Here is a 15,676-nt window from a genome sequence, read left to right on the forward strand (position 1 = left end):
GAAAATAAGTAATGTGCCATGGTTAGAGAGGAAACTAGGGTTTCCAGGTGATCACACAGAGTTAAGGAGGTAAGAGTGGAAAGGTCTGGCACAGAGGTCCACAGCACAGGTAACTAGATCATTAGGACTTCAGCAAGCTACCTCACACTCTTAACAAGACAATCAGAACATTTACCCTGCAACTGGAGGGCAGTCCTGAAAATAAACTAAGAGATGAGAGTTTTGCCCTCAAGCAATTTCTAATCACATAAAAAATGATGAGCTGAATCTCATGGAGTACAAGTCTAGTGTGACCAACAGAGCCAGGAGGAAGAATAGGAGAAGAAAAATCTCAGACTGAGACAAGAGAGGAAGGAGCTTCTAATTTGCAATAAGTGTGGGTACCCACATTACTGTTGATGTTTTCAACTTCTCCAGCTATGTACGTTTCTGTTCCATAATAACACCTACATTCCAACCTTTAAACAAGACATAAGAGACCAGTGTGAGTCTAACTTGTCTCTGAAACACCAACAAAAGCACTTGTGGGAAAAATGGTATTCTGTCTACTGCCCTGATCACAAAAGACAACATAATTGACACAATTATTATCTCCTTACTAACAGAATCCTCTCCCATAGACTGTGTTTTAAGATTCTGCATTCAGCTGTGAGCTGTTTATGGAGTTGGGAACTCAGAGCTATTTGTATTGGTGACACTGTTGGAGTCACTGTGATGGTCCATACTCCTTAGTGAAATGCCATGGTAGAAAATTCTTTTCAACATTCTTACTACAGAAAAACCTGTTTTCTCTAAAAAGAGGGGAAGAAGGTAATTCTTTCAATTCCATGTTTTTTTTTATGTTGGCTGTCTGAGCACATGGCCAACCTTGAGTCTCAATAATGATAGCAGCATAGGTAGCCTTCTGACTGGTAGATCTGTGTTTTCATGTTACCCTGGTTTTCAATCTGTCTTCTCATGTTAACACAAACTTTTTCTGAAAGATGAGTAATGCTGGTGGAGAGAGAACAATTAAAAGACTGAAAAGTGAAAGAGTAAGTAAGGAAAGAGATGGTAGCAGCAAGGTAATTTTAAAAAAGAGATTGTTTTGAACAGAAAAGAAGGAACCATAGAGATATGAAGAATGAGATTAGGGTAAGAGTGGAGAGACTAAGCAGAGGCAACGCAGGCCCACACAGAAGGATTTTGATAAAACTTGTTCTAGAAAGTTGGTCTGAGTGCAGTGCACCTGACTGGGAGGGAGGGAGTGGAAGGTATGATGGTGAAGCATGGCTTTTATTGCAGACAGAGATGGATTAAAGAAAGGAATTTGGATACTTGCAGTGAGTAAAAAGGAAGGAAAAGAGGAAAAAGTCAGGAGGAGGTAAATATATTCCAGGTTGTAGGGTTCTAAGATCCCAGGTTCTTTTGCCACTTCTTTAACTAGACTGAATCCTAATGACCTCTTGTTCATCAAGTTAGACCCTTCCTATACCAACTAGGTTCCTATGAAAGAATGATGCTCTGATTGAGCTACATATCCACACAGAAGACAAGATGGCATCAAGTTAAAGATCACTCAGAAACCCTTTAGAAGTTCTGGAATGTAATCATTTAACCATCTGTTCAATATGCAAATACTGTTATGTTCTTTTTTTCCCCCTTCACCCAATGGATGATTTATTTCTCTTTCCAGGTCAGTTAAAAGCTATTCACTTTCCCTCAATGTTTTGTTGTGACATTTTTTTAACATAAAACAAGACTAAAAGACTTCTACACTGAACACCTGTGTCTCTCATGCATACAGTCCATGGTGAATAATTGGATCTTTTTTGCCTTAGCATAAATCTGTCCATCTAGCCACATATTAGCTCACCTTGTATTTGGTCCAGTAACTAAGAGTTTGAACTTCTGTTTGCAACTTGGGTGTTTGTAAGGATCAAAGAGAAGCCTGGAGCCCTGTCTGCGAATGGTTTATCACTCCATCCTCCTCCCCCTTTTTCCCCCAGGCCTTGTTAACATTGACTCTTTAATTACACTGGAATCTTTTGGGTGGTTTCTTAGAAAGTGAAAAGAATTTTTCCCCCAAATACAAATCTCTTTGAAAACTTAATATCTGAGACTGACAAACACTCCTGAAGGTAACTTAGGTAGACAAATAAAAAACAAAGGCCACTGGAAATACAAACTCTATCACCTATACACACATCTCTGAATCTCTCTGTATCAGAATTACTTAAAGTAGAACTACTCTTTTGACAAAGAAATTGTATAGAGAATTACAATGGATACTGCTTTTGGATAAAAGCTTTCCACCAAAGTGGGAAGTATGTCCAAGACTCACCATTGTCCTGTAAGGAGTTAGACAACCAGGAAATTTGAGAGAAAAAGGGGTTTACATTGGTAGCCGGCGAATGAAATGATTAGTAGAAAAACCCCGGTTTGCCTTATCAGGATTTACAAAACTACTACTTCCAGTCTTTACTGTTTGTAATTTTCCAGCTTAAGGAATATGATCCAGCAACATCACAACAAGCTTGCATATGCTGACATCCTATTAAGGTTGTTTTCTCTCCACTTCTCTGCTTCTTACATTCATGTTTAAAACTATAACTGATGTTTTGACCATATGATTTTCCCTGAGGAGCTGTTGTCAAGGTCTCCACTTTTTAAATAAAAGACGATATATCTCTATATCATGAGCATGCAGATCTTCCATATATCCAGAAAGGAGATCATATTAATACATTTAAACTTCACTTAAAAGTATCTGTCCATTAAATCCATGATCAAATCAAAGGCATTATCTTTCAGACTTAAAGGAAAGGATCTCACTTTGAGAAAAGCCAATAACAAGAATGAAGTCTCAGGTCCAAGTGTTTCCTGAACAGAGAGAGGACAAAAAAAAACCCTCAAAATACAAAACCTAGGTGCATTACAGTGGCTCACCCTATGTTAGCTCATTACTAGACAGGCCATCTGAAGGACCAAACCCCTTGATTAGAGTCCAGGGACATAGAAGTTGGCTTATTAAACTTGATCAACCCAACAGTGTTTAGGAAGAAAAAGGGCAAAGGCAAAATTTGTATTCTATAATGTTACTATCTGATTTTAAAATCTGTGGGCACTCTGATTTCTTTCCCTAGAGAAAACAAAGTGTTCTTGGACCAGCCCCCTAGAACCTTCAAGTGTAAGTGTCATTGGCTTATCTGACAACATAGGTCTCCACAGGTTCTCCCAAGATAAGGCTTGCCTTTCTTAAGCCAAACACAAAGTGCAGGGAAATTGTCTATCATAGTTACATACCACTGATGTGGGGTAAATAGATTTTCCTACACATTTATTGGAATGATTATCTACAAGGCTATCTTGCAACCAGAGAATCTAAAGTGCAATGATTGTCCTAATACTTGAATTGGTATTTCCTGATTATTCTTCCATCGCCAAGAGATTCAGACAGAAGATGGCGTTATAGGAAGGACAGGAGAGGAAGTGCCAATGGAGGAGGAATAAAGGATGGGAAAAGAACAGCACAATCTTTATGGTCAAGGTATTTGGTGAGAGACTTTGAAAGGCAAATGCACCCAGATGATGTCTTCCACAGCAAGGGAAGATCACTTTACCCTATGCCCTCTGTCTACGCATGCTATTGTTTCAGCCCATGATGCTTTGTTTACTTTGGAAGGAAATATTTTACCCCCTTGGAGATAATTAATTTTTGTCAGCTTCAGTGTTTATAAGGGAAACTGAGAAACTGTTAATTGAAATACAGAATGAGTCACTGTTTTCAGTAATTGTTGGCAACATTCTAATTTGTGTCAATCCCAGCCTAATTATTAGATTTTTTTGGAAGCAGAAAACATATTGGATTTTTTTTCTCTTACTGATTTTGTCTCCTTTTTTGGAATATCCTCTATCTGACAAAGTTTATATCACTTGTGTCAATGTGAGGTGAAATGCCAGTGCATTTGAAATGCCAGTACGTTTCGTTTATCGCGTCACTCTTGGCTATACACAACTCAAGGTTTAGAAAGCACATAGGCTGCAGTCTTCCCCAGCCTCAACTAGAAAATTGTGATTTTTTTAAGACCGCTTTGCTCATACAGAGCCACAATCTATGGCCCATCACTAATGACATCATGGAAGTGAATTTCCCAGAAGCCATAGGGAGAGTTCATTTGGAAATCCAATTGAATGTCACTGGCAAAGAGTAGGCACCTTGTAGAGGCGACCAGTCATGCATTCCAAGTTGTTTATTGCAGAAGCATTAATCACCATGAACTCATTTAGTCCTAAAGTAGACACACTATATTATACCACAGGAATTCTGTTCCAAATGATCATTAATGTAGAGAACAGGGAGCTGCTGATTGTGGGCAAGGTTAATAAAATCTGTCAGATCAATGGCCAGCATAATGGGCCTGTTAATGGCTCTTAATAGAACTTGGACTTCCCTGGCTGCAAGCAGAGGGAAGGCAAGCAGAGAGGCAGGTGGTTCTGCTGGGCAGACAGCTCCATCTTTTGCCTCCTGAGGTGGCCTCTGAATAAAGACAGCATTGATAGTTGGGGTTCTGAGGTATTGATGACCAGGAGTTCCAGGACTCATGGTGACTGGATAGAGAGGCCCTAGGATGACCCAAGAGGGCTATGCCCCAACACTCAAGTGGTGTATATACCACTGCCTCTCACAAATCACAGGCCAGAGGACCTGGGGGCTTCTCAGACCCTTGCCCTCCTCCCACTCTGAGGAACCAACACGATGACAATCACACTGATAATAATGAAAACCACAACAGAGGCTAACTCGGAGCTTCTGTGGATTTCATAGGCACTTTACCCGATGGGTTAGTGGTACTGGGATTTGAACTCATGGCCTCTTGCTTGATTAGACTAGTGCTTTAGCACTTCAAACATGCTGCCAGCCATGCTTACTGCTGGTTGTTTTTGGAGATGGAGTTTATTTAACTCTTTTGCCTTGGTGAGTCTCACTAGATCCTCCAAATCTCAGCCTCCCGCGTAGCTAGAATTATAGACATGAGCCACCAGACCCAGCTTTGTACCCTTTTGAGAGTAGAAAAGCTGAAATTCACATATTGTTAGCCACTACCCCAAAGTGTGACTCAGAAGTACTAGAATGAGAGACATAGAAGCAGCGGCCTCAAATCAAAGAAAGGCACAGAATATGAGGGTGGACCTGGAAGGTTTCCATTTGTACATCCAACTAGTCAGCATGTACGGCACCAAGCTTGAGCAGTCTTGTAAAAACTGTGATTTGTCTGCAGTGTCGTTCATGTTTTGCTGCTAAGACATGGGATCACGAGGACCCTTAGAAGAATGCCAGTTGTTTAGTGTCATCGAGCTGTGGCCTTGTGGTTGGACAACCAGGAAACATTCACCCAGCAATGGTCCCCACCCTTGTCCTTAACACTTGGTTTACCTTACCCAACCCCGGCCCCATCAAAGCTTGCCACATTGTGAGGGTCTTCTTGGTCTCCTCACCATGCCCTAATTACTGTAACTGAGAGTGGGAAGCTGCTAGTGGGGACTCCTGAGCATTGGAATTATGGGACTAAGAGTAAAGATCTCTGGAGTCAGGGACTGGGGAGTTCCAGTCACAGAGGCTGCTCTAGGAACAGCATTCCCAAGCTCTAGGGACCATCATCCCTGAACTGTTGACAGCTACTTGAAGGCTCAGAATTAGAGGTTGGATGGAGCTTGAAAGTGAAGGTTCCGGGTTCCAGCGGCTGTCAAGAGTTCTGCAAGAGTTCAGGAATGAAGGAGGAATGAGAGCTGTGATCAGAACAACAGAAGACACGACCACTGATTGGACAGTATCAATAATGCAGAGTTGCAGGAATGTCTTGAGGAAATGAAAGCCTTCCCCCCCACCAGGGACTTTTTTCAGGTCAGCTTCTTTACCCAAAAAGTGAGCAAGGTGGTTTTCACATCTATGAGCATTACTATCCCTAAAGGTGAATTTCTTTGATAGCATTTTTTTAAAAAAATCTAATTTTAAGGACTTGGAAGATGTGATAGAACAGATGGTTATAAGGAGGAGGTGTTTTGGAAAAGAAGGAATGGAGGGCTTCAAAGGGAGGTGAACACTCTCCCCCAACAGAGCCTGAGCTCTGTCACATGGTACAGCATGTGTAGAGACACAGAGGCAGTGGGACAGTCTTGTGGATGTACAGCATGGTGCTAGACTCCATTGCCTCAGGTGTAATAACAAGAGAAGTGAGTGAGAGAAAATAGCAAGAGGAAAATGTAGAGATAACATCACGGAAGACTGATCAGAATACAGAGGGGGGGAAGGAGAGAGAAAAGAGAGAGAGGAGAGGAGGGGAGAGGAGAGGAGAGGAGGGGAGAGGAGAGGAGGGGAGGGGAGAGGAGAGGAGAGGAGGGGAGAGGAGAGAAGAGGAGAGGAGAGGAGAGGAGAGGAGAGGAGAGGGAAGGCTCCGTCTATACAAGGAGAGGAAGCATGTATGGAAACTAGCAAGGAAGTAAGGGCTGCCCAGGGAATACAAAGGATAAGGTGTCCACAGCTATGTATCGAGAGGAAGAGGGGGCAGAAGGAGATGAGAAAGAATGAGAAAGTGTGTGCACATGTGAGATTTTTTTATTGGAGAGTGTGTGAGTGCATGCTTACATAGGTGTTCATGTTGTATATGTGAGTGCATATGATTATTTATGTACATGTGCATGTATTCGTGTGTGTGTGTGTGTGTGTGTGTGTGTGTGTGTGTGTGTGTGTATGAGTGTGAGGACAGGAAAGCAGTGTGCAGGAGGCAGGACTGGCAAGGGTGGCAGCCCATTTCCAAGAGCTTCACTACTTATACAGAGAGGTTTAGATCAACATCATGAAAAATAACCATTGTAAGGCCTCAGACACCCCACGCCTAATTCTGGCAAGTTCTATATAGCGGTATATCAGTTAGATAGACTGGAGTATGAAGAGGGAATTATGGGTAGCCAGGGCCCCTGCCCTTATGACTTGCCATCTCGTCTCCTACAGCACACCTGCATATTGCCTTTCTCATTGGTTGAAGTCATCCTGAGACCACATCACTATCCAACGAAAAGTACAGGACTCATCTTGTTGGCTGCTGGTGTTTTCAGTTACATAACCAGGTAAGAATTGCAAAGAAGAAACTGAATGGATGCTTGTTATTTTGGAGCCTGAAGAATATTCTAGAAAAGCCTATCCTTCACATTGGGCTAATGGGGATTTAACCATCCTTAAATGACCCAGTAAGAAAGTTTCTTATGGCTCGATTTTAATACTCCTGTGTGTGCATGTGTGCATGCGTGTGCATGTGCAATGCACACACACACACACACACGAACACGCACACACACACTCCATACAACTTCTTCACACATTCTGCTCTCCCAAGAAAATGTTGATCTTTGATTCTTCCATTTACAAATAAGCTGTTGGGATGGCTGAAAGGATATTCCATCTAAAAAGGCACATGGCAGGTGGTGCCCACTCTTGAAGCCTGAATTACTATGAGTCTATTTGCATTCTCATCTGGCTTTAGTGCTCTGCTGGGTCTTTAGGGTGATTGCCTTGGGGAAAACAGAATAGTCTCATGGGAAGTGTTAGGCGCTGAATCAACAGCTGGTCTAGATTTCCTAATTCAATCACCTGGGGACACTAATTCTCAGCTGCAGCCACGCTGTTGATCTCTACCAAGGGCCTGGAAAGTTCCTTTCTTGTCTCCAGCGTCCCAGGAAGCACAGTGCCTTTGCTTCTACAGAGAGGGCCCTGCTGAGCACAAGATCTAAAGCCTGGAAAGCAGTCATTGTTTCTGCTCTAGACTCTCACAAGCCATTTGTTCCTGTATTACACTCTGGGTCACCCTCTACCCTTGTATTCTATAGCCCTGTATCCTGGATTCCGGCAAGGATTGAGGGTGGAGGACAGAATGGGGAAACAGTAGTACCTGTGTCATGGATGTCACTGGCCTTTGTGCAAAAGCTTTATGCATACAACCCAGATACTGGCTCCTCCCTGGCCTTTTACAGCATGTATCTGCTGCTCCCTACTTTTCCTCACCCTTATCCCTGAGCTCTCAAGATCTTCCTTGAAGAAAGCCTTTGCTCAGTACAGATATCCCAAGACTTCAATGCTCTACGGTGTTTCCCAGTCTCTGGGGCCTTTGCATTTCAACAAAGGACACTTTTAGAGAAGAAGCTTAAACTGAGGACTTACAGATGGATTTTGCTAGAACACATTGGACACAAGTGCATTTGATGACATTTCCTGTTATTCCATTGGTCGAAGCTTCCCAATCTTGGTCTATTCCATGGTTAGTGGCCCTGAGACTCTTTCACAACATGCTAGGACCAACAGACCTTCCTGAAATATAGACGATCATATGAGTTCCACAAATGGTAGATATCCACATACAGATCATAGGGAAGTAGCCATAGGTCAGCTGCCAGATGTGCTAAATTAGATAGGCCGATGGGGAGATGGCATGGCAGGAATTAGGTAAAGAAATGGGCTCAGGCCAGAATGAGTGTTAGAGAGAAACATGAGTCACCCAAACCACTCAGTACCTCTGAGCTGAAGAAACATTTCTCTGCTGAAACCATGTTAACGATGACCTAAAAATAGGCAAGGAGCCCCTAGGGACTGTCTACCATGTACTGCTTACTTTTTGTTATTTTTCAGATTGCAAAATTGAAGGGCTGTCCCCAGAGTGGGAAAACAACGCTTTACCGAGTAGTAATGACTTCAAATCTTTCATTTCCTTTGGAAAGCATTAGTCACCTATAAATATGGTAGTTCATTCACTCCTCCCTGCTCTCACCCCAAACACCTCATCTGTGTGTGTGTGTGTGTGTGTGTGTGTGTGTGTGTGTGTGTGTGTGTGTGTGTGTGTGGTGAGGAGCTGGAAAAATCTAAATGTTATGCTGGTTCTTATTCCTTCTTTTATTAGACACATATTTCCCCTAAGGCAGGGCTGGTCCTGATGGGAAAAGCAAAGTCATATAAGGCCATACTACAGCCTACATGGAGGTTTATACTTAATAGGTGGAAATGAGCAGTGCATACATATTGTAGGAATGTGGGCTAGAAAGTGATGACATGTCATTAAAAATACAAGGAGCCATAGGAACACAGTGAAGGGAGGGGCTCACCAGCTGTATGGTGTGGGAATGCATGCATTGGGCCTAAGCCCTGAAGAACCAGCAAAGCCTGGAGCTGCAACAGGAGCACCATATCTAGCTCAAGATAATGTGAAAATAGAGGTCAGCAATTCTCTTCTGCTGGACCTGTTGGAAGAGGGGACTAACAGGAAAAAGTTCTAGAAATACCCACTGACAGAGGCATACAGTTGGCATCTAGAGGAGGGGAGACATGTAATAGACACCCCCTAACTTTTAGCAGGGTTAGTCCCACTAAATCCTTCCCAAAGTAAACCTACTGTAAGTTGAAAATGCATCTACCCTTCTGGACATCATAGGTTAGCGTCACTGCAGAGTGTGAGTTATTCCCCATCTTGTGCACACGGCTCTCTCTTGCCAGATCTTTGGAAAGAGCTCTAAATCCCAAATTCCAAGCACACATTCTACTGAAAGCTGATTGCTATTATTGAAAAGTCAAGGTAATCTTAAAGTTGAAACATGGCAAGGGACCCTCTATGCACAAAGGAAGTTTGTTTCTGTGGGGGTGAAGATAACAGCAAGAAATATTGATAACTTGGTCAAAAATTGTTTAAAAGTTGCTCTTGACAATAATAATATGAATTGGAGGGACAGGAGATATGGAACAATATAAAACAAAATGCTAGTCAGGTGCTAGTGGCTCACAGCTACAATCCTAGCTACTTTGGAGGTCGAGATTGAGAGGATTACAATTTGAGACCAATATGGACATCTTTCTTGGCCATCCTTCTTAGCGGAGAGCTGGGTGCAGTGGCATATACCTGTCATCCTAGCTACAATGAGAAAACTAATAGAGGTGGATCAGGAAAAAAATAACCAGCAGAAAACAAACCTGGGGGTGTGGCTCAGCAGTAAAAGTGCCTGTCTTGAAAGTGTGAGACCCAGAATTCTGGGACTCCCAGGGGGCGGGGAACCCTCTGCCCCAACTGCCTAAATCAATAAGTCAGATATTGCCAGGCACCAGTAGCTCACACCTGTAATCCTAGCTACTCAGGAGGCTGAGATCTGAGGATCACGATTCAAAGCCAGCCTGGGCAGGAAAGTCTGTGAGACTCTTATCTCCAATAAAGCACCAGAAAACCGAAAGTGTTGCTGTAGCTCAAGTGGTAGAGCGTTCACCTTGAGCTGAAGAGCTCAGGGACAGCACCCAGGCCCAGAGTTCAAGCCCCAAGACCAACAACAACAACAAAAAAGCCAGATATTAAGTTACTTAATTTAATCATAACACAATGTCCTGTTCTTTATCCATGGTTATTTTATAGTTCTAGCAACATCCCACTTACCAGTGCTAAGAGGTGTATTTTTTTTCTACTGGCCTGGATGTTCTGGTCTTCCAAGATCTCCATCCCTAAAGAATCCCAGTGATCTCTCACATGTTCCTGGTGTACACTGTCCCGAGGATCCTTCTTTCACACAAATGAGAAAGTCATAATCCTGAGGCTCCTGTGCAGGACACCTCTCCCTGGCACCAGGCTGATCCCACTGACAGAGTGGCCAACAATGCAGAAGGCTACTGGTCATCCCAACAGCCCCAGCTAGCCCAGGCAAACCTCACTCTGCTCTTGATGGACTCTGCTAGTGTATAAAATATTGCAGGCCAAGCACAAATGTTCCAAAGGCACGCAGCTATCACCCAGCTTGGTGAAGATGGCAGAGCCATTTCCTTAGAAACAGGGGATCCTTTTCTTCTGTTCTTCAGGTGAGGTCTCTAAGCAAAGCTTTCTTGATACCCTCAAGTGTAAGAATCTTTCCATTTATGCCCCATTTACACATATATGCCTAAACATCTTGCCCTGAGAACACTTTAAAAACTGCAGGGGGGTTGATTCTAGATCATACCCAGAACCAACAGTTAATGTCTCCTGGTGAGTTCCCTCTCAGAGACTCTGCTAACCTTTTCCTCAATGACACCTTCATCAAAGTCAGCCACATTTTTTTATAACCTCAAATTTCAGTGGGGATTGGAATCCAACTTCACTTTTATTCTCTAAAGATGTGCATTCTTTCTCTAAAGAAATATTTCATCCTCTAAAGAAGTACTCATTAGACCTTGTGTAAATTAATATGCAAAAATAAACACAAGGATGTCAAGCCACATATTTTTATTACCAATGTTTGGGGTCCAGCTGACTGGGAGGCAAATTAAAGAGTGATGAAGTGTGTCATCCTTCCTGCTCAAGTCCCAGCTTCTGTCTAACCACAATGCTTGTAATACAAATTAGAAATAACGGCAGCTTGAAAAAGGTAGCATTGATACAATTAGAAATAAGACACATACCTGAGAGACACCACTGAAGTAACAGAATGGTGGATTGACATGTAGTGGAAAAATACAAAAGGGAAAATTAAAATGCTAAGAAGTTTAATCCGGTGATTCTATTAATAGAATTAATAGGAATTATGAAAGAAATCATTTTGAGTGTAGTAAATAAATAAAGTCAGAGCTAGGCACAAGTAGCTCAAGCCTGTAATTCTAGCTATTCAGGAGGCTGAGATCTGAGGATCTCAGTTCAAAGCCAGGCAGGGCAGACAAATCTGTGACACTCTTATCCCCAATTAACCAGCAGAAAGTCTAAAGTGAGGTGTGGCCCAGTTGGAAGAGTGTCAGCCAAATGAGAGTGCAGAGACCCTAAATTCAAGACCCAATACTGGCACACACACACACACACACACACACACACACACACACACACACACACAGAGCACACACAACAGTTTTAAACCCCATATCTAGAACTTATTCACATACACACACACACACACACACACAATGCTAGTTTAATTAGTTCAATATACATACTGAGCATCCCAAGCAATTTCTAAAAGATTTTAAGCCACAGTTAAGAAGCACCTGCCTAGAGGACTCTTGTCTGGAAATTCATGAAACATGGAAACATGGAAACATGAGGCAAAGAGTTGGAAAAATAGCCTCATCTGAGGGAGGGGAAGGGCTGGCTTTGAGGCTGCAGAGATAGACAAGAACCCTATAATGTCTAAGGGAGAGTAAAGCTCCACACCAGAGAGAGAGGAGAGAGAGAGAGGAGAGAGAGGAGGGAGGAGAGTGTGTCAGGGAGAGGGCAACTATACATATAAATGCTATGCCAAAGTGGTTACCTCAACAACTCTCATCATTACTGATACTGTCAATATCCAGGAAAATTATCTGCTGACAGTCTTGCTCCATAGTTAATTACTGTAACAAAATGCCTGAGGAAGTCTACTTTACAAAGAAAATAGGTTTATGTATCTCACCGCTTTTAGGGATATCCTAAGCAGCAAGGATTAGGCTCTCACCAGGACCTCCCTTGGATTCATTACATCATAGCAGGTATAACTCTCCATATATAAAAATCACCAGAATTCAAACAGAGGGGCTGTCCTTTAACAGTCTAACCTACTCTAATCACTTCCCAAAAATTCTCACTCTAAACACCACAGTCAGATTGTCTACTCTCCTAAACTCATTTATGTAAGACATCAGGGATTAAACTCCTGCATATTCAAAGCCATATCTATCTTCACTCCTTTCATTTGAGCCATTGTGTAGGGCTATAAATATGGAACAAGGTTCAAGAATGATGTGTCAAAGCCCACAAACTCCATTATAACTAGATAATCTGCTAACCACAACAGCTTTGCATCATTTCCCCAATGATAAGGATAGAAGATCCACATTTCATTTCAGCCATATGGATCCTGTGATAGTTAGAATGACAAGAATCTGAAGGACTACTCTGAGACTCCCATTTGATGTCTGCCTTTAAATCCCTATAGCAGACAGCTTGAGTACATACACTGCCCTTTATTCCGTGAACAGAGAGGCAGTATACCTGATCTCTTTAAAGTATTTGCAATGAGCATCAGATGAATCCAAACTTGGAAGACAACTGGTACATTGACCAATTTTTCAAGCACGGCATAGGTCCAGCAGCTGAGAGTTGTCTGTATAGTGAATGACTTAAAGAAAGCCATGAATCCTAGCATATCCACTAGACAGCTGTTTGTTTAAAAATAGAGTTGATTGTGTCCTGGATACTTGGAAACTGAGATGTTCTATAGACACCATTGCTACCCTTGCGGGCTTCTGTGCTACAGGGGAAATGCCAGGGGAAGTCTTTTCTAGAGAAGTAGGTTTTTGTTTGTTTCCATTTGTGGCATATATTTGTTATACAAAAAGGTTTCTTCAGCCAGACACAGGTGGCTCACACCTGTAATACTCAGGAGGTTGAGACCTGAGAATCATGGTTCAAAGTCAGCCCAGGCAGTAATGTGCATGAGATTCATATCCAATTACTCATAGAACACTGGAAGTGGCACAGTAGCTCAAAGTGGTAGCCTTGAGCACAAAAGCTTAGGGACAAGCCAGGCGCTGGTGGCTGATGCCTGTAGTCCTAGCTACTCAGGAGGCTGAGATCTGAGAATGGCTGTTCAAAGCCAGCCTGGGCAGGAACATCCATGAGACTCTTATCTCCAATTAACCACCAGAAAACAGGAAGTGGTATTGTGGCTCAAGTGGTAGAGTGCTTGCCTTGAGCTGAAGAGCTCAGGGACAGTACCCAGGCCCAGAGTTCAAGACCAATGACCCAAAAAAGAAGCAAGCTTAGGAATAGTACCCAGGCCCCAAGTTCAAGCCCAGGGGGGGTTCTTTGTGATATATTCATACATGCAAAGAATGCACCCCAATCAAATTCACTCACTTTATAAACCTCTCCTTCATACCTACCCCCACTTCTTAAACAACATCAGTAGGTTTCATTGTTCTATTTTATCCATGCATGTAATGCACTTCAACCATACTTAATTCTCCCTTACCTTCTCCTTTCTCTCTTCAACCCCAACCAGAACCTGGTTTACATGCTTGTCATTAATTTTAAGAACCAGAGAGGGGTAGGGGTTAAATTGATACTCAGAGCATGGATAAGATTCAGCCAGGCATGGAGCAAGGAGAAGCATCCTCCAGGAAACAAGGCTCAAGGTATTCCAGGCAGAGACAACCACAAGGGTAAAGAGCCAGAAACTGTACAGCATGGTTCATTCAAAACCAGAAAGAGTCCAATATGAGTGAACAGTGGGGGTGGGCAGAGGGCAGGCAGGACCAAGGATGCTTGCAAGGTTCAGAGTTGAGGTGCTTTCCTGGTGCAGTGGAGATGCACAAAAAGACACTCATGAACAGAGTGTCTCCAGAGAGATGATTAGATTCCTGGATGCTTGAAGTGTGGAAAGTGGATTGGAGGATTGAGAAACAGCTGAGAGACAAGGACAGAAGAACAGGGGGAATGGAGTACATGTGAAATGTGTGCACTGAAGGGACATTTTGCTAATTTTCAAAAGATTGAATGCAGAGTCAAGAGTGGCGGACGACCTGGCTTTGCCCGAGATTGCAAGCAGCTGTGTAACAACTTCCCTTCCTCTGTCCACTGTTCTGCCTACTTGCTTTACTCTCTCTCTCTCTTCCTTCTCTTTCTTTCTTCCATTCCTCTACCTCTCACACTCTCTGCTGAATGATTCTCATTAAAGCATAGCAATCTGGCCTCTCTGTCTATGTGTGTCTTTATTACTCTTCTTACTGTCAGCTAACACATCTAACTAACACAGTCAACACTTTCTCTGAGAAGATACACAAGTCATTAACTCAAACTTGGGAACTTCCCCTTACAAGTCTTATGCTGAAATAAATGGAAACAGTCCAGGCCTCCAGGGGTAGGGTGTCCTTATTTGTAGAATTAGGAAACCCTAATTTCAAGCATATTAAGTAGACAAGAGAAACTAGTTACTACAACCTGTTTGAAGTGTACTTGGATCTCTCTGGCCCCACAACACTGCTTCTACTTCTATCCAGTGGCATTTATTTTCCGCCCCTTGTAACTTCTGCCTCCTCATGAGAGGCAATCATTCGGGCAAGAAATACTGTGGAGATCTTTCTGGAATGCATCCCTATGATTAGCATCTTAAAGAATTCTGATAGTAGTAATAAAGATGATGATGATTAGTTCTCTTTTAGTCATATTATCATCAATCAGAGAAGACTCTCTAGACAGATTTCAAATAGTGACACCATCAGGTCTAGGATTAGGGACCAAACGTTGACTCTCCACTTCTATGACTCTGAGAGTGATGCCTCCTGAAATTTAATTGTGACAGAATGTGTACAACATGTAATTTCTCAACTATAAGTGTTGTTAGTACATTCAATGGCATCAGGTACATTCATGGTGTATATCCGTCACCACCATCCATCCTCACAACTTGTTTCTCTTTATAACAGAAACACTGAGTCCATTGATAATGCTCATTCCCCAGTTCCCACCTCTTAAAGCTGCCATTCACTAATTTTTCTCCCCATGAATCAGACACCATTGACTCCTCATAGAATTATATAGCTTACGTCCTTTTTATGACTTTCTTGTTTCTCTTTTAATACTAATCTCAAGATTTATGCATGTGGCAGCATCTGTCCAATGATATTTTAATGTCTTATGGCACATTTGAAATATATCCATTTATCCATCAATGGACCCTT

The 15,676-nt window shown here is 42.4% G+C and overlaps 1 protein-coding gene across 1 annotated transcript in view; it reads left to right on the forward strand.

Annotated features, from left to right (window-relative positions):
- Adtrp (androgen dependent TFPI regulating protein) overlaps positions 1 to 15,676 on the forward strand; it is a 63,203-nt gene that overhangs the window by 35,563 nt on the left and 11,964 nt on the right. The window contains exon 5 of the mRNA XM_070024562.1: positions 6,992 to 7,107. Within this exon, the coding sequence (XP_069880663.1) occupies positions 6,992 to 7,107 (116 nt within the window). The remainder of the gene's footprint in view (positions 1 to 6,991; positions 7,108 to 15,676) is intronic.

This window comes from Dipodomys merriami, unplaced genomic scaffold, assembly GCF_024711535.1.
Source record: "Dipodomys merriami isolate MVZ:Mamm:240054 unplaced genomic scaffold, mDipMer1.0.p SCAF_16, whole genome shotgun sequence".
Lineage (NCBI taxonomy): Eukaryota > Metazoa > Chordata > Mammalia > Rodentia > Heteromyidae > Dipodomys > Dipodomys merriami.